This window comes from Bombina bombina, chromosome 6, assembly GCF_027579735.1.
Source record: "Bombina bombina isolate aBomBom1 chromosome 6, aBomBom1.pri, whole genome shotgun sequence".
NCBI lineage: Eukaryota > Metazoa > Chordata > Amphibia > Anura > Bombinatoridae > Bombina > Bombina bombina.
Genome location: NC_069504.1, coordinates 780,481,868 through 780,502,456, shown reverse-complemented (window position 1 = coordinate 780,502,456; position 20,589 = coordinate 780,481,868). Strand labels below are relative to the sequence as shown.

At 38.8% G+C, this 20,589-nt stretch overlaps 1 protein-coding gene across 1 annotated transcript in view; it reads right to left on the bottom strand.

Moving 5' to 3' along the window:
- The window catches only part of STXBP2 (syntaxin binding protein 2), a 265,170-nt gene that overhangs the window by 110,237 nt on the left and 134,344 nt on the right, over nucleotides 1-20,589 (bottom strand). The window contains exon 12 of the mRNA XM_053718090.1: nucleotides 146-211. Within this exon, the coding sequence (XP_053574065.1) occupies nucleotides 146-211 (66 nt within the window). The remainder of the gene's footprint in view (nucleotides 1-145; nucleotides 212-20,589) is intronic.

The window sequence follows — 20,589 nt, the reverse complement described above, 5'->3', positions numbered from 1 at the left end:
AAGAGAACAAAATATATACAAGGAAGGCCTACAACATTTGATTTGGGCTGCTTCTTTAAGTTGCTGTCAATAAATGTTTTTTTATCACAACTGTCAAGAAATGATCACCATAACATGCAGTATAACAAACATGCACAATATTTACCTTATTTAATTCCTTTTGATACTGAGGCATTTTCTTCAGTATTTGGGACAAATCTTTGATATTGGCCTTTAAAAAGAAAAAAAGTATTTGTAAATGCTACACTCTACACATTATCTACACTGCAAGCTTTTAACTATGCTGTATGCAGGGGAACTTTGCTTTACATGCACAAATGTAACAAGCATGCCACAAATTTAAGATTACTCTTGTGCGTTGTAGTTTACTTATCTAAGCACTTCAACTCATGTCAACTGCAAAATACCACCCAAGGCGCCACTGTATCTTGGCTTGTGTCAATATTATTACATTTTTATATATTAAAAGGGACATGATACACTAATGTTGAAGCACTTGAAATTGATGCAGCATAACTGTAAAAAGCTGAAAATATCACCTGAACTTCTATATGTAAAAAAGAAAGATTTTACCTCAATATTTCCTCAGTAGCCAAATCACATTGTAGAGGGAATTTACAAAGCCAATCAGAATGCAAGTCCAAGGACTTACAAAGGAGTGTGTATCTGCCATGTGCAGACAAAGTCATGTTGTTATTTCCCTACTCAGTTTAATAACCTTTACTATGAAATCTTGTGAGATTTCAGTGAAATCTCATGAGATCAAAGTAAAGCAAAGTGTGACCCCAGCACAGTTGATACTGATTGGCTGTTTTTTTTTGTTGTTTTGTTTTTTTAACTTGCAGCTGGGCAGTAGCTGAAGGATATCTGTTCACAGAGCACTTACTCTTGTGAGCTAAAGAAAGTTTGAAGTAAAATATATTCCTTTTTTACACAGAGATGTCCATGTGATACTTCTTGTCAGCTTTTTACAGTTATACTGCATCACTTTCATGTAATTTAGCATATGGTATCATGTCCCTTTAAAGCAGCATTCTATTATACTTATGGATGTGCATAAAATACTCCATGCACAACAGCATCCAAGTACAAAATGTATTATGGCATGTAGCTGTATTAAATAACATAATTTATGTAAGAACTTACCTGATAAATTCATTTCTTTCATATTAGCAAGAGTCCATGAGCTAGTGACGTATGGGATATACATTCCTACCAGGAGGGGCAAAGTTTCCCAAACCTTAAAATGCCTATAAATACACCCCTCACCACACCCACAAATCAGTTTAACGAATAGCCAAGAAGTGGGGTGATAAGAAAAAAGTGCGAAAGCATAAAAAAATAAGGAATTGGAATAATTGTGCTTTATACAAAAAATCATAACCACCACAAAAAGGGTGGGCCTCATGGACTCTTGCTAATATGAAAGAAATGAATTTATCAGGTAAGTTCTTACATAAATTATGTTTTCTTTCATGTAATTAGCAAGAGTCCATGAGCTAGTGACGTATGGGATAATGACTACCCAAGATGTGGATCTTTCCACGCAAGAGTCACTAGAGAGGGAGGGATAAAATAAAGACAGCCAATTCCTGCAGAAAATAATCCACACCCAAAATAAAGTTTATTGAAAAAAAGAGCAGAAGATTCAAACTGAAACCGCTGCCTTAAGTACTTTTCTACCAAAAACTGCTTCAGAAGAAGAAAACACATCAAAATGGTAGAATTTAGTAAAAGTATGCAAAGAAGACCAAGTTGCTGCTTTGCAAATCTGATCAACCGAAGCTTCATTCCTAAACGCCCAGGAAGTAGAAACTGACCTAGTAGAATGAGCTGTAATCCTTTGAGGCGGAGTTTTACCCGACTCGACATAAGCATGATGAATTAAAGATTTCAACCAAGATGCCAAAGAAATGGCAGAAGCTTTCTGGCCTTTTCTAGAACCGGAAAAGATAACAAATAGACTAGAAGTCTTTCGGAAAGACTTAGTAGCTTCAACATAATATTTCAAAGCTCTAACAACATCCAAAGAATGCAACGATTTCTCCTTCGAATTCTTAGGATTAGGACATAATGAAGGAACCACAATTTCTCTACTAATGTTGTTGGAATTCACAACCTTAGGCAAAAATTCAAAAGAAGTTCGCAACACCGCCTTATCCTGATGAAAAATCAGAAAAGGAGACTCACAAGAAAGAGCAGATAATTCAGAGACTCTTCTGGCAGAAGAGATGGCCAAAAGGAACAAAACTTTCCAAGAAAGTAATTTAATGTCCAAAGAATGCATAGGTTCAAACGGAGGAGCTTGAAGAGCCCCCAGAACCAAATTCAAACTCCAAGGAGGAGAAATTGACTTAATGACAGGTTTTATACGAACCAAGGCTTGTACAAAACAATGAATATCAGGAAGATTAGCAATCTTTCTGTGAAAAAGAACAGAAAGAGCAGAGATTTGACCTTTCAAGGAACTTGCGGACAAACCTTTATCTAAACCATCCTGAAGAAACTGTAAAATTCTCGGAATTCTAAAAGAATGCCAGGAAAAATAATGAGAAAGACACCAAGAAATATAAGTCTTCCAGACTCTATAATATATCTCTCTAGATACAGATTTACGAGCCTGTAACATAGTATTAATCACAGAGTCAGAGAAACCTCTTTGACCAAGAATCAAGCGTTCAATCTCCATACCTTTAAATTTAAGGATTTGAGATCCTGATGGAAAAAAGGACCTTGCGACAGAAGGTCTGGTCTTAACGGAAGAGTCCACGGTTGACAAGAGGCCATCCGGACAAGATCCGCATACCAAAACCTGTGAGGCCATGCCGGAGCTACCAGCAGAACAAACGAGCATTCCTTCAGAATCTTGGAGATTACTCTTGGAAGAAGAACTAGAGGCGGAAAGATATAGGCAGGATGATACTTCCAAGGAAGTGATAATGCATCCACTGCCTCCGCCTGACGATCCCGGGATCTGGACAGATACCTGGGAAGTTTCTTGTTTAGATGAGAAGCCATCAGATCTATTTCTGGAAGTTCCCACATTTGAACAATCTGAAGAAATACCTCTGGGTGAAGAGACCATTCGCCCGGATGCAACGTTTGGCGACTGAGATAATCCGCTTCCCAATTGTCTATTCCTGGAATATGAACCGCAGAGATTAGACAGGAGCTGGATTCTGCCCAAACCAGAATTCGAGATACTTCTTTCATAGCCAGAGGACTGTGAGTCCCTCCTTGATGATTGATGTATGCCACAGTTGTGACATTGTCTGTCTGAAAACAAATGAACGATTCTCTCTTCAGAAGAGGCCAAGACTGAAGAGCTCTGAAAATTGCACGGAGTTCCAAAATATTGATTGGTAATCTCACCTCCTGAGATTCCCAAACTCCTTGTGCCGTCAGAGACCCCCACACAGCTCCCCAACCTGTAAGACTTGCATCTGTTGAAATTACAGTCCAGGTCGGAAGAACAAAAGAAGCCCCCTGAATTAAACGATGGTGATCTGTCCACCACGTCAGAGAGTGTCGTACAATCGGTTTTAAAGATATTAATTGAGATATCTTTGTGTAATCCCTGCACCATTGATTCAGCATACAGAGCTGAAGAGGCCGCATGTGAAAACGAGCAAAGGGGATCGCGTCCGATGCAGCAGTCATAAGACCTAGAATTTCCATGCATAAGGCTACCGAAGGGAATGATTGTGACTGAAGGTTTCGACAAGCTGAAATCAATTTTAGACGTCTCTTTTCTGTCAAAGACAGAGTCATGGACACTGAATCTATTTGGAAACCCAAAAAGGTTACCCTTGTCTGAGGAATCAATTAACTTTTTAGTAAATTGATCCTCCAACCATGATCTTGAAGAAACAACACAAGTCGATTCATATGAGATTATGCAAAATGTAAAGACTGAGCAAGTACCAAGATATCGTCAAAATAAGGAAATACCACAATACCCTGTTCTCTGATTACAGACAGAAGGGCACCGAGAACCTTTGAAAAAATTCTTGGGGCTGTAGCTAGGCCAAACAGCAGAGCCACAAACTGGTAATGCTTGTCCAGGAAAGAGAATCTCAGGAACTGATAGTGATCTGGATGAATCGGAATATGCAGATATGCATCCTGTAAATCTATCGTGGACATATAATGCCCTTGCTGAACAAAAGGCAAGATAGTCCTTACAGTTACCATTTTGAATGTTGGTATCCTTACATAACGATTCAATATTTTTAGATCCAGAACTGGTCTGAAGGAATTCTCCTTCTTTGGTACAATGAAGAGATTCGAATAAAACCCCAGCCCCTGTTCCAGAACTGGAACTGGCATAATTACTCCAGCCAACTCTAGATCTGAAACACATTTCAGAAATGCTTGAGCTTTCGCTGGGTTTACTGGGACATGGGAAAGAAAAAATCTCTTTGCAGGAGGTCTTATCTTGAAACCAATTCTGTACCCTTCTGAAACGATGTTCTGAATCCAAAGATTGTGAACAGAATTGATCCAAATTTCTTTGAAAAAACGTAACCTGCCCCCTACCAGCTGAGCTGGAATGAGGGCCGCACCTTCATGTGGACTTAGAAGCTGGCTTTGCTTTTCTAGAAGGCTTGGATTTATTCCAGACTGGAGATGGTTTCCAAACTGAAACTGCTCCTGAGGAAGAAGGATCAGGCTTTTGTTCTTTGTTGAAACGAAAGGAACGAAAACGATTATTAACCCTGTTTTTACCCTTAGATCTTTTATCCTGTGGTAAAAAAGTTCCTTTCCCACCAGTAACAGTTGAGATAATAGAATCCAACTGAGAACCAAATAATTTGTTACCCTGGAAAGAAATGGAAAGTAGAGTCGATTTAGAAGACATATCAGCATTCCAAGTTTTAAGCCATAAAGCTCTTCTAGCTAAAATAGCTAGAGACATAAACCTGACATCAACTCTGATAATATCAAAAATGGCATCACAGATAAAATTATTAGCATGTTGCAGAAGAATAATAATATTATGAGAATCATGATCTGTTACTTGTTGCGCTAAAGTTTCCAACCAAAAAGTTGAAGCTGCAGCAACATCAGCCAATGATATAGCAGGTCTAAGAAGATTACCTGAACACAGATAAGCTTTTCTTAGAAAGGATTCAATTTTCCTATCTAAAGGATCCTTAAACGAAGTACCATCTGACGTAGGAATAGTAGTACGTTTAGCAAGGGTAGAAATAGCCCCATCAACTTTAGGGATTTTGTCCCAAAATTCTAATCTATCAGACGGCACAGGATATAATTGCTTAAAACGTTTAGAAGGAGTAAATGAATTACCCAAATTATTCCATTCTCTGGAAATTACTTCAGAAATAGCACCAGGAACAGGAAAAACTTCTGGAATAACCACAGGAGATTTAAAGACCTTATCTAAACGTTTAGATTTAGTATCAAGAGGACCAGAATCCTCAATTTCTAAAGCAATTAGTACTTCTTTAAGTAAAGAACGAATAAATTTCATTTTAAATAAATATGAAGATTTATCAGCATCAACCTCTGAGACAGAATCCTCTGAACTAGAAGAGTCATTAGAATCAGAATGATGATGTTCATTTAAAAATTCATCTGTATAAAGAGAAGTTTTAAAAGATTTTTTATGTTTACTAGAAGGAGGAATAACAGACATAGCCTTCTTGATGGATTCAGAAACAAAATCTCTTATGTTATCAGGAACACTCTGAACATTAGATGTTGATGGAACTGCAACAGGTAATGGTACATTACTAAAGGAAATATTATCTGCATTAACGAGTTTGTCATGACAATTAGTACAAACAACAGCTGGAGGAACAGCTACCAAAAGTTTACAGCAGATACACTTAGCTTTGGTAGTTCCAGCACCAGACAGCGATTTTCCTGAAGTATCTTCTGACTCAGATGCAACGTGAGACATCTTGCAATATGTAAGAGAAAAAACAACATAAAAAGCAAAATTGATCAAATTCCTTAAATGACAGTTTCAGGAATGGGAAAAAATGCCAAGGAACAAGCTTCTAGCAACCAGAAGCAATGAAAAATGAGACTTAAATAATGTGGAGACAAAAGCGACGCCCATATTTTTTAGCGCCAAAATAAGACGCCCACATTATTTGGCGGCTAAATGCTTTTGGCGCTAAAAACGACGCAACATCCGGAACGCCGACATTTTTGGCGCAAAAGAACGTCAAAAAAATGACGCAACTTCCGGCGACACGTATGACGCCAGAAACAGATAAGATTTTTTGCGCCAAAAAAGTCCGCGCCAGAATGACGTAATAAAATGAAGCATTTTCAGCCCCCGCGAGCCTAACAGCCCACAGGGAAAAAGTCAAATTTTTTTAAGGTAAGAAAAAAATAATTGATTCAAATGCATTATCCCAAATATGAAACTGACTGTCTGAAAATAAGGAATGTTGAACATCCTGAGTCAAGGCAAATAAATGTTTGAATACATATATTTAGAACTTTATAAAAAAGTGCCCAACCATAGCTTAGAGTGTCACAGAAAATAAGATTTACTTACCCCAGGACACTCATCTACATGTTTGTAGAAAGCCAAACCAGTACTGAAACGAAAATCAGCAGAGGTAATGGTATATATAAGAGTATATCGTCGATCTGAAAAGGGAGGTAAGAGATGAATCTCTACGACCGATAACAGAGAACCTATGAAATAGACCCCGTAGAAGGAGATCATTGCATTCAAATAGGCAATACTCTCCTCACATCCCTCTGACATTCACTGCACGCTGAGAGGAAAACCGGGCTCCAACCTGCTGCGGAGCGCATATCAACGTAGAATCTAGCACAAACTTACTTCACCCCCTCCATAGGAGGCAAAGTTTGTAAAACTGATTTGTGGGTGTGGTGAGGGGTGTATTTATAGGCATTTTAAGATTTGGGAAACTTTGCCCCTCCTGGTAGGAATGTATATCCCATACGTCACTAGCTCATGGACTCTTGCTAATTACATGAAAGAAACAAAGTTATATGAATCTATACCTAGCTACATGAAATCTGGGTGCAGAGGCAACCCCTACAGCAGGGATAGGGTGCCTTGGCCAGGGACAAAACTACAGGGGGTGCAGAGGTCGCAATTGTGACTGGGTCCCCCAGGGGTTAGTGTTTCTGTTTTACCCATTGGTGTTTGTGTGTGTGTGTGTATGTGTGTATGTATGTATGTATGTGACTGTGTGTATTTATGTATGTGTGTGTGTGTGTTTGTGGAACCAGCAAATTACAGACCTTGCTACTACAGCATGGGTGAGCAGGTGGTAAACAGTGTAGGTCTATACAGTACCACTATATACAGTACGGGGGGCTGGACCATGTCACAGACTACTGTGGTCACTTTATAAAGTACTTAGATTCTTGCACCTGGGCCCTGTGGTTTCTAGTTACGTCTCTGGTCTTGGCCCTCAAGATATTTCAGAACTACATTTCCCATGACGCTCAACTGGACTTCAGAGTGCCTAAGCATCGTGGGTAATGTAGTTCTGTAACATTAGGCGTGCCAAGGTTCCCCATCCCTGCCCTATAGAATAGAAATAGAGACTGAAACCAAGTTCGCTGATAACTGTCTTGAACAGAAAGCAACAGGAGATAATTGAAAGCAGCTACTTTCAGCAGAACATAGGGTTTAAAGGGACAGTCTACTCCAGAATGGTTATTGTTTAAAAAGATATATAATCCCTTTATTACCCATTCCCCAGCTTTGCATAACCAAAACAGTTATATTAATATACTTTTTACCTCTGTGATTACCTTGTATTTAAGCCTCTGCAGACTGCCCCTTATCTCAGTGTGACTTACAGACTTGCATTTTAGCCAATCAGTGCTGACTCATTCGTACGCCACAGGAGCGAGCACAGCGTTATCTATATGAAACACATTACCTAGCACTGTCTTGCTGTGAAAAGCTAATAAAATGCACTTATATAAAGGTGGCCTGCAGGGGCTTAGAAACAAGCAGAGATTTAGAGTTTTGAAGGTTAAAAAGTTTATTAATATAACAATGCTGGTTGTGCAAAGCTGGGGAATGAATAGTAAAGGTGTTATCTATCATTTAAAACCATAAACATTATGGAGTAGATTGTACCTTTAAAGGAATATTAAACAACCTATAATTACAAAATATCTATGTTGTCTTGTTATAAATAACATATCAGCCAAGTATAAACATTTTTAAAACACACTAACATCTTGTTTGTTGACATTGTTTTTTATTTGGAGGAGCCAATCTAACCACGGTCATGTTGTTAGTATCATGTGCATTGCTTAGCAGTTCTTATCTGCTAAAGCCAAATTAGGGAAAGATGTTTTACAGGGTCCTTTATCAGTTCTGAGAATTGGAAAAGCCAACACTTTCAAGCTAAATTGAGCATAACTAAATGTTTTATATTAAAATCTCAAGGTGTTTACTGCCTCTTAACATGCAGGCAATCTGCTCTCTGAGAAATACATAGAATATAATAAAATATCAGAATTCTACATTCAAAAATAAAATAAATAATTCTCCTATATGCAATATAATGGGGAATTACATTTGAATTTAATTGCTGTAATTATCTTGCCTCCTGTTAAACTGCAGTGAACACCCTTGGATTTTCAATAGTACATTTTTATCTTGTTGGAAATTTGCAATTACATTTTTAGACCTTGTGGTTCTTGCAGAAGCAGCTTTCAAACCAAACAAGCTTTAATGAATCCAGGCCACCCTATGCAAAGCTATGTGTGTATTGGTAGCATCCTGGGAGCAGTACGTAATACTATATATATATATATATATATGTGTGTGTGTGTGTGATATACTGTAAAGGGTCAAAGAGGACCGAAGACAAAAAGCATTGGTATACAGAACAAGAGAAAGTAAAATATGCAATGGGTAAAAGAAGAGTAAGAATACAGGTAGTGAGTGAATAAAATACACAGAGAGAATGAAAACTTAAAAAGGTGCGAGTGAAAATACAAATTAATGGAAAGAAACTAAAAGTAGAGGGGAAAATAAAAAGAAGATGGGGAGTGCAAATACAAGAAATGTGCAGAAAGTTCATGCACTGACTAAAAATAGCAAAAAAAATAAGAAAAAACAGAAATGAAGCATTTCAGATACCTGTTCCTGATCCTAGATACCGAGTGCAAGACCTGTGCATCTGACAGCAATTAAATTGGAAAGAGCAAGAGAGTACAGAAAATGTTTGAAAATCAACAGTCTATATTTTATCAAGTGAAAAAACATAATTTATGTAAGAACTTACCTGATAAATTCATTTCTTTCATGTTGGCAAGAGTCCATGAGCTAGTGACATATGGGATATACAATCCTACCAGGAGGGGCAAAGTTTCCCAAACCTCGAAATGCCTATAAATACACCCCTCACCACACCCACAATTCAGTTTAACGAATAGCCAAGCAGTGGGGTGATAAAGAAAGGAGTAGAAAGCATCAACAAAGGAAATTTGGAAATAATTGTGCTTTATACAAAAAATCATAACCACCATAAAAAGGGTGGGCCTCATGGACTCTTGTCAATATGAAAGAAATGAATTTATCAGGTAAGTTCTTACATAAATTATGTTTTCTTTCATGTAATTGGCAAGAGTCCATGAGCTAGTGACATATGGGATATCAATACCCAAGATGTGGATCTCCACTCAAGAGTCACTAGAAAGGGAGGGAATAAAAATAAAACCAGCCATATTCCGCTGAAAAAAATTAATCCACAACCCAAAAAAATAAGTTTATTTCATTTTTAAAAGAAAAAAACTTAAATCAAAAGCAGAAGAATCAAACTGAAACAGCTGCCTGAAGAACTTTTCTACCAAAAACTGCTTCCGAAGAAGCAAATACATCAAAACGGTAGAATTTTGTAAATGTATGCAAAGAGGACCAATTTGCCGCTTTGCAAATCTGATCAACTGAAGCTTCATTCTTAAAAGCCCACGAAGTGGAGACTGATCTAGTAGAATGAGCTGTAATTCTCTGAGGCGGGCCTGACCCGACTCCAAATAAGCTTGATGAATCAAAAGTTTCAACCAAGAAGCCAAGGAAATAGCAGAAGCCTTCTGACCTTTCCTAGGACCAGAAAATAAAACAAATAGACTGGAAGTCTTCCTGAAATCTTTAGTAGCTTCGACATAATATTTCAAAGCTCTTACAACATCCAAAGAATGTAAGGATCTCTCCACAGAATTGTTAGGATTAGGACACAAGGAAGGGACAACAATTTCTCTACTAATGTTGATAGAATTCACAACCTTAGGTAAAAATTGAAAAGAAGTCCGCAAAACTGCCTTATCCTGATGAAAAATCAGAAAAGGAGACTCACAAGAAAGAGCAGATAACTCAAACTCTTCTAGCAGAAGAGATGGCCAAAAGAAACAACACTTTCCAAGAAAGTAGTTTAATGTCCAAAGAATGCATAGGTTTAAATGGAGGAGCCTGTAAAGCCTTCAGAACCAAATTAAGACTCCAAGGAGGAGAAATTGATTTAATAACAGGCTTAATACGAACTAAAGCCTGTACAAAACAGTGTATATCAGGAAGTATAGCAATCTTTCTGTGAAATAAAACAGAAAGAGCGGAGATTTGTCCTTTCAAGGAACTTGCAGACAAACCCTTATCCAAACCATCCTGAAGAAACTGTAAAATTCTAGGAATCCTAAAAGAATGCCAGGAGAATTTATGAGAACACCATGAAATGTAAGTCTTCCAAACTCTGTAATAAATCTTTCTAGAGACAGATTTACGAGCTTGTAACATAGTATTAATCACTGAGTCAGAGAAACCTCTATGACTTAGTACTAAGCGTTCAATTTTCATACCTTCAAATTTAATGATTTGAGATCCTGATGGAAAAACGGACCTTGAGATAGTAGGTCTGGCCGTAACGGAAGTGGCCAAGGCGGGCAACTGGACATCCAAACCAGATCCGCATACCAAAACCTGTGGGGCCATGCTGGAGCCACCAGCAACACAAATGACTGTTCCATGATGATTTTGGAGATCACTCTTGGAAGGAGAACTAGAAGCAGGAAAATGTAAGCAGGATGATAACACCAAGGAAGTGTCAGCGCATCCATTGCTTCCGCCGGAACATCCCTGGACCTGGACAGGTATCTGGGAAGTTTCTTGTTTAGATGAGAGGCCATCAGATCTATCTCTGGAAGACCCCACATCTGAACAATCTGAAAAAACACATCTGGATGGAGAGACCACTCCCCTGGATGTAAAGTCTGGCAGCTGAGATAATCCGCCTCCCAATTGTCTACACCTGGGATATGCAACGCAGAGATTAGACAGGAGCTGGATTCCGCCCAAACAAGTATCCGAGATACTTCTTTCATAGCTTGGGGACTGTGAGTCCCACCCTGATGATTGACATAAGCCACTGTTGTGATATTGTCTGTCTGAAAACAAATGAACGGTTCTCTCTATAGCAGAGGCCAAAACTGAAGAGCTCTGAGAATTGCACGGAGTTCTAAAATATTTATTGGTAATCTCGCCTCTTGAGATTTCCAAACCCCTTATGCTGTCAGAGATCCCCAAACAGCTCCCCAACCTGAAAGACTTGCATCTGTTGTGATCACAGTCCATGTTGGCCGAACAAAAGAAGCCCCTTGAACTAAACAATGGTGATCTATCCACCATGTCAGAGAGTGTCGTACATTGGGATTCAAGGATATTAATTGTGATATCTTTGTATAATCCCTGCACCATTGATTCAGCATACAAAGCTGTAGAGGTCTCATGTGAAAACGAGCAAAGGGGATCGCGTCCGATCGATGCTGCTGTCATGAGACCTAAAACTTCCATGCACATAGCCACTGAAGGGAATGACTGAGACTGAAGGTGCCAGCAGGCTGCAGCCAATTTTAAACGTCTCTTGTCTGTTAGAGATGGAGTCATGGACACTGAATCTATCTGGAAGCCTAAAAAGGTGACCCTTGTCTGAGGAATCAAGAAACTTTTTGGTAAATTGATCCTCCAACCATGTTTACGAAGAAACAACACTAGTTGATTCGTGTGAGATTCTGCAGTACGTAAAGACTGAGCTAGTACCAAGATATCGTCCAAATAAAGAAACACCGCAATACCCTGTTCTCTGATTACAGATAGTAGGTCACCCAGAACCTTTGAAAAGATTCTTGGAGCTGCTGCTAGGCCAAATGGAAGAGCAACAAATTGGTAATGCTTGTTTAGAAAAGAGAATCTCAGAAACTGATAGTGTTCTGGATGAATCGGAATATGAATGTATGCATCCTGCAAGTCTATTGTGGACATATAATGTCATCGCTGAACAAAAGGCAGAATAGTCCTTATAGTCACCATCTTGAAAGTTGGTACTCTTACATAACGATTCAAAATTTTCAGATCCAGAACTGGTCTGAATAAATTTTCTTTCTTTGGTACAATGAATAGGTTTGAATAAAACCCCAAACCTTGTTCCTGAGTAGGAACTGGCATGATTACCCCTGAAGACTCCAGGTCTGAAACACACTTCAGGAAAGCCTGAGCTTTTACTGGATTTACTGGGATACGTGAGAGAAAAAATCTTCTCACAGGAGGTCTTACTCTGAATCCTATTCGATACCCTTGAGAGACAATGCTCTGAATCCAATGATTTTGGACAGATTTTATCCAAATATCCTTGAAAAACCTTAATCTGCCCCCTACCAGCTGAGCTGGAATGAGGGCCCGACCTTCATGCGGATTTAGGGGCTGACTTTGGTTTCCTAAATGGCTTGGATGTATTACAATTTGAGGAAGGCTTCCAATTGGAAGCAGATTCCTTGGGGGGAGGATTGAGTTTTTGTTCCTTATTCTGACGAAAGGAACGAAAATGGTTAGAAGCCTTAGATTTACCCTTAGCTTTTTTATCCTGAGGCAGAAAAACTCCCTTTCCCCCAGTGATAGTTGAAATAATAGAATCCAACTGAGAACCAAATAAATTATTACCTTGGAAAGAAAGATAGTAATCTAGATTTAGATGTCATATCAGCATTCCAAGATTTAAGCCACAAAGCTCTTCTAGCTAATATAGCTAAAGACATGGATCTAACATCAATTTTGATAATATCAAAAATGGCATCACAAATAAAATGATTAGCATGTTGCAGTAAGCGAATAATGCTAGATATGTCAGAATCCAATTCTTGTTGCGCTAAATTCTTCAACCAGAAAGTTGATGCAGCTGCAACATCAGCCAAAGAAATTGCAGGTCTGAGAAGATGACCTGAATATAAATAGGCCTTCCTTAGATAAGATTCAAGCTTCCTATCTAAAGGATCCTTAAAGGAAGTACTATCTTCCATAGGAATAGTGGTACGTTTAGCAAGAGTAGAAATAGCCCCATCAACTTTGGGGATTTTTTCCCCAAAACTCTATAGATTTTGCTGGTAAAGGATACAATTTTTTAAACCTTGAAGAAGGAATAAAAGAAGTACCTGGCTTATTCCATTTCCTAGAAATCATATCAGAAATAGCCTCAGGAATAGAAAAAAACCCCATGGAGAAACCACAGGAGATTTAAAAACAGCATTTAAACGTTTATTAGACTGAACGTCAATAGGACTGGTTACCTCAATATCCAAAGTAATTAACACTTCTTTTAATAAAGAACGCATATACTCTATTTTAAATAAATAAGTAGATTTGTCAGTGTCAATGTCTGAGGAAGGATCTTCTGTATCAGATAGATCCTCATCAGAAGAGGATAAATTATTATGTTGTTGGTCATTTGAAATTTCATCAACTAAATTAGAAGTTTTAAAAGACCTTTTACGTTTATTAGAAGGTGGAAATGCAGACAAATCCTTCAGGATAGAATCAGAAACAAATTCTTTAAAATTTACAGGTATATCATGCACATTAGAAGTTGAAGGAACTGCAACTGGCAATGTACTATTACTGATGGATACACTATCTGCATGTAAAAGTTTATCATGACAACTATTACAAATGACATTCGGTGAAATAATTTCTACAATTTTACAACAAATGCACTTAGCTTTGGTAGAACCGATGTCAGGCAGCAATGTTCCAGCAGAAACTTCTGAGACAGGATCAGATTGAGACATCTTGCACAATGTAAGAGAAAAAACAACATATAAAGCAAAATTATCTATTTCCTTATATGACAGTTTCAGGAATGGGAAAAAATGCAAATAGCATAGCCCTATGATAGAGTAAAAAGCAGGAGGCAAACATTCATGGGGTATTGAAATAATGAAAAAGTTTGGCGCCAAGTATGATGCACAACGTAACTTAAACTTTTTTGGCGCAAAAAATAACCGGAAATGACACACTCGCGTCACTAATGACCCACCGTGTGAAAGGGCTCGGCGTCAAGTATGACACCGGAAATGACGAAGTTGCGTCATAGACGGATTTTTTAGCGCCAAAAATGACGCAATAAAGTTTAGCATTTGACGCACCCGCGGGCCTAATACCACCCGCAATTTCCAAGAAGTAGTCAATTGAAAAAAAGACTAAACCCCAGGTAAGAAATACATTTCTTTAAAAAAAATGTTTGTATTCCCCAAATATGAAACGGACAGTCTGCAGAAGAAAATTCATGAACTTGACTCATAGCAAATATAAGTACAATACATATATTTAGAACTTTATATAAATGCATAAAGTGCCAAACCATAGCTGAGGTGTCTTAAGTAATAAAAAACATACTTACCAAAAGACACCCATCCACATATAGCAGATAGCCAAACCAGTACTAAAACAGTTATTAGTAGATGTAATGGTAAATTGAGAGTATATCGTCGATCTGAAAAGGGAGGTAGGAGATGAATCTCTACGACCGATAACAGAGAACTTATGAAATAGACCCCCGTTAGGGAAATCGTATTCAATAAGCGATACTCTCTTCATGTCCCTCTGACATTCGCTGTACTCAGAGGAATCGGGCTACAACAATGCTGAGAAGCGCATATCAACGTAGAAATCTTAGCACAAACTTACTTCACCACCTCCATAGGAGGCAAAGTTTGTAAAACTGAATAGTGGGTGTGGTGAGGGGTGTAATTATAGGCATTTTGAGGTTTGGGAAACTTTGCCCCTCCTGGTAGGATTGTATATCCAATATGTCACTAGCTCATGGACTCTTGCCAATTACATGAAAGAAATAAACTACAAATACTGGAGGTAAATCTGAAAAGTCACTATACTAGTAAAGAGATATGAAACCCAAAGCTTTCATGACTCAGAGTGTACAATTTTTATAAAGTTTCCAATTTACTTCCATAATCAAATCTACATTGATCTCTTGACATCCTTTGTTGAAAATCAGGTAGGCAGGCAGGCTCAGGAGCCTGCATGTGTCTGAAGCACAGTAGTTTTGCAAGAACACATTAATGTTATAGATTTGTAAAAACAGCAGCAGTGTTTTCTGTAGTGGCCTAGACACATGCTTGCTACCTATCAAGGTATGCTCTTCAAAGAATACCATGAGAACAAAACTGATTTCGTCGCATGATTGGAATTTTTGATGTTCTTGTCTGAATCACACACGAAACCCCCTCCCATTTATGCTTATCTGATAAATTAATTTCTTTCATGGTGGTGAGAGTTCCTGATCCATTACTCCTGGAAATTACTCTTCCCTATGACTAGGAGAAGGCAAAGATTCCCAATCCCTAAAAGGTCTATAAATCCCCTCCCACTTCACAGGTACCGCAGTCTAACGTATAGCCAAGCAAAATTAGGTAGGAAAAGAAATAAGAGCAAAAATAAAAGGAGCCGTCAAAAAAAAGATCTGCTTACGAAATAAATCAACACAAAAAAAGTATATTTTTTTAAATGCACTTAAAATTTAATCAACAGGCAAAAATAAATCAAGCTATGACAAATACCTGAAGGACTTTCCTACCAAAGGCTGCCTCAGAAGAAGCAAAAACATAAAAATGGTAGAATTTAGTAAAAGTATGCAAAATAGCTGCCTTGCAAATTTGGTAAACTGAGGCCTCAATCTTGAAAGCCTAAGAAGTGACAACTGATCTTGTAGAATGAGCAGTAATCTGTTTAGGTGGAAGCTGACCTTTCTCCAAGTAAGCCTTATGAATCAAAAGTTTCAACCAAGAGCCAAAGAAAAATCAGAAACTTTCTGTCCTTTCCTAAAACCAGAAAAGTTAACAAACAAACAAACTAGAAGTTTGTCTGAAATCCTTAGTAGCATTCAATATAATACTTAAATGCTCAAACAACATCCAAATTACGCAAAAAGCTCTCGGAAGGGTTCTTAGGATTAGGACACAAAGAAGGGACAATAATTTCCCGACTGATATTGTCTGAAGAAACAACTTTAGGCAAGAAATCAAATTTAGTCCTAAGACTGCCTTATCCTAATGAAAGATAAGGAGGGTCACAAGAAAGAGCATACAATTCAGAAACTGTTCTAGCAAAAGAGATGGCCAAAAGAAACAAAACCTTCCAAGAATGAAGCATAATATCCAATTTATGCATAGGCTCAAAAGGAGGAGCCTGCAAAACCTTCAACGTCAAGTTAAGAATCTAGGCAGGAGAAATTGGCTTGATCACAGGCTTAATTTGTGTCTTAATTTGTGCCTGAACAAAACCATAAATGTCAGGAAGAAACAAAACTGAAATAACAGAAATCTGCCCTTTCAGAGAACTGGCAGATAGGCCCTTATCCAAACCATCCGGAAAGAACTGTAAAATTCTAGGAATTCTAAAAGAATGCCAGGAAAAGCCATGATACACCAACCAATAAAAGCCTTCCAGACCTTATGACACATCTCCCTAGTCACAGATGGTTTAAAGTTTCAATCACAGAATATGAGAAACCTCAATGCTTAAGAACTAGTTGTTCAAACCCCATGCCGTCAAGCTTAGAGATTGAAGATCCAGATGGAAAACGGAAGAAGGTCTGGTTGAAAGGGAAGAGGCCAAGGAGAACTGGACATCTGAACCAGGTCTACATACCAAATCCTGCGATGCCAAGCTGGTGCACTAAGGATAACGGACGATTTCTTTAGCCTTATCTTGAAAATCACTCTCAGAAGAACCATAGGAGGGAACAGATAAGCAAGCTGAAATGACCAATGAGCTAATAGAGCATCCACAAACTCCGCCTGAGGGTCCCTGGACTTCGCAAAATACCTGGGAAGTTGGTTGTTCAAATGAGAAGCCATCAGATCTATCTCTAGGAGATCCCCGAAGATCCACAATCTGATTGAACACATCGTGGTGAAGACATCATTCCCGTGGAAGCAAAAACTGAAGAGTGAGAAAATCTGTTTCTTAGTTATTCACACCTGGGATATGAGTTGCAGAGAATTGACTTCTGCCCATGAGAAAATATGAGACACTTCCCTCATGGCTAGTAATGGATGGGAAAATGTTCATAATTTCATAAACAAATAAATAATCAATATTGCTTAGAAGAGAACATATAAACACAGTATAGATAGTTTTCAGTAAGCGTACATATATTCAGTATATATATATATATATATACACACATGTTTAGCACATATATACCTTTAACAGAAATGCCTTTAAGAAGTTAAGCTACATATGTTTTGTGCTTTGTTGTCTGTTCCCAAACAGCATCTTATCTAGAAAGTGAGGAGGGTGACATTCCAAAGCAGCCTGCAACTAACGGTTTAGTTAGTAGAATTGAAGATTGTAGACTGAATGAGACAAGAGTAGACTGAAAGACAAGAATGAGTGCAGAATGGACTAGATTGGGATTGAAGCATGGTGTGATTGAGGGAAAGACAACATCTGAGGGAGAAATATACCTCTTACATCTGCAATGTTCTGGAGCTAAGTAACACATTATAGTTTGATAACAGCCTTGCTTAATAAGCAGATTACAGATTAATATCACTGTAACACATGCACAATAAACCCTATTATAATTATACTGCATTTTTGTGTTGGTTCTCCCTTTTCTAGTGCTAAACCACAAACTTTGTTTCTCCAACATAGGTGTGTCCGGTCCACGGCGTCATCCTTACTTGTGGGATATTCTCTTCCCCAACAGGAAATGGCAAAGAGCCCAGCAAAGCTGGTCACATGATCCCTCCTAGGCTCCGCCTACCCCAGTCATTCTCTTTGCCGTTGTACAGGCAACATCTCCACGGAGATGGCTTAGAGTTTTTTAGTGTTTAACTGTAGTTTTTATTATTCAATCAAGAGTTTGTTATTTTAAAATAGTGCTGGTATGTACTATTTACTCAGAAACAGAAAAGAGATGAAGATTTCTGTTTGTATGAGGAAAATGATTTTAGCAACCGTTACTAAAATCCATGGCTGTTCCACACAGGACTGTTGAGAGGAATTAACTTCAGTTGGGGGGACAGTGAGCAGTCTCTTGCTGCTTGAGGTATGACACATTCTAACAAGACGATGTAATGCTGGAAGCTGTCATTTTCCCTATGGGATCCGGTAAGCCAGGTTTATTAAGATAGTAAATAAGGGCTTCACAAGGGCTTATTAAGACTGTAGATTTTTTCTGGGCTAAATCGATTCATTATTAACACATATTTAGCCTTGAGGAATCATTTAATCTGGGTATTTTGATAAGATTATATCGGCAGGCACTGTTTTAGACACCTTATTCTTTAGGGGCTTTCCCAAATCATAGGCAGAGCCTCATTTTCGCGCCGGTGTTGCGCACTTGTTTTTGAGAGGCATGACATGCAGTCGCATGTGTGAGGAGCTCTGATACATAGAAAAGACTTTCTGAAGGCGTCATTTGGTATCGTATTCCCCTTTGGGCTTAGTTGGGTCTCAGCAAAGCAGATACCAGGGACTGTAAAGGGGTTAAAGTTAAAAACGGCTCCGGTTCCGTTATTTTAAGGGTTAAAGCTTCCAAATTTGGTGTGCAATACTTTTAAGGCTTTAAGACACTGTGGTGAATTTTGAACAATTCCTTCATATTTTTTCGCAATTGCAGTAATAAAGTGTGTTCAGTTTAAAATTTAAAGTGACAGTAACGGTTTTATTTTAAAACGTTTTTTGTACTTTGTTATCAAGTTTATGCCTGTTTAACATGTCTGAACTACCAGATAGACTGTGTTCTGAATGTGGGGAAGCCAGAGTTCCTTCTCATTTAAATAAATGTGATTTATGTGACAATGACAATGATGCCCAAGATGATTCCTCAAGTGAGGGGAGTAAGCATGGTACTGCATCATTCCCTCCTTCGTCTACACGAGTCTTGCCCACTCAGGAGGCCCCTAGTACATCTAGCGCGCCAATACTCCTTACTATGCAACAATTAACGGCTGTAATGGATAATTCTGTCAAAAACATTTTAGCCAAAATGCACACTTATCAGCGTAAGCGCGACTGCTCTGTTTTAGATACTGAAGAGCATGACGACGCTGATAATAATGGTTCTGAAGGGCCCCTAAACCAGTCTGATGGGGCCAGGGAGGTTTTGTCTGAGGGAGAAATTACAGATTCAGGGAACATTTCTCAACAAGCTGAACCTGATGTGATTACGTTTAAATTTAAGTTGGAACATCTCCGCGCTCTGCTTAAGGAGGTATTATCCACTCTGGATGATTGTGACAATTTGGTCATCCCAGAGAAGCTATGTAAAATGGACAAGTTCCTAGAGGTCCCGGGGCTCCCAGAAGCTTTTCCTATACCCAAGCGGGTGGCGGACATTGTAAATAAAGAATGGGAAAGGCCCGGTATTCCTTTCGTCCCTCCCCCCATATTTAAAAAATTGTTTCCTATGGTCGACCCCAGAAAGGACTTATGGCAGACAGTCCCCAAGGTCGAGGGAGCGGTTTCCACTTTAAACAAACGCACCACTATACCCATAGAAGATAGTTGTGCTTTCAAAGATCCTATGGATAAAAAATTAGAAGGTTTACTTAAAAAGATGTTTGTTCAGCAGGGTTACCTTCTACAACCAATTTCATGCATTGTCCCTGTCGCTACAGCCGCATGTTTCTGGTTCGATGAGCTGGTAAAGGCGGTCGATAGTGATTCTCCTCCTTATGAGGAGATTATGGACAGAATCAATGCTCTCAAATTGGCTAATTCTTTCACCCTAGACGCCACTTTGCAATTGGCTAGGTTAGCGGCTAAGAATTCTGGGTTTGCTATTGTGGCGCGCAGAGCGCTTTGGTTGAAATCTTGGTCAGCTGATGCGTCTTCCAAGAACAAGCTACTTAACATTCCTTTCAAGGGGAAAACGCTGTTTGGCCCTGACTTGAAAGAGATTATCTCTGATATCACTGGGGGTAAGGGCCACGCCCTTCCTCAGGATCGGCCTTTCAAGGCCAAAAATAAACCTAATTTTCGTCCCTTTCGTAGAAACGGACCAGCCCAAAGTGCTACGTCCTCTAAGCAAGAGGGTAATACTTCTCAAGCCAAGCAAGCTTGGAGACCAATGCAAGGCTGGAACAAGGGAAAGCAGGCCAAGAAACCTGCCACTGCTACCAAGACAGCATGAAATGTTGGCCCCCGATCCGGGACCGGATCTGGTGGGGGGCAGACTCTCTCTCTTCGCTCAGGCTTGGGCAAGAGATGTTCTGGATCCTTGGACACTAGAAATAGTCTCCCAAGGTTATCTTCTG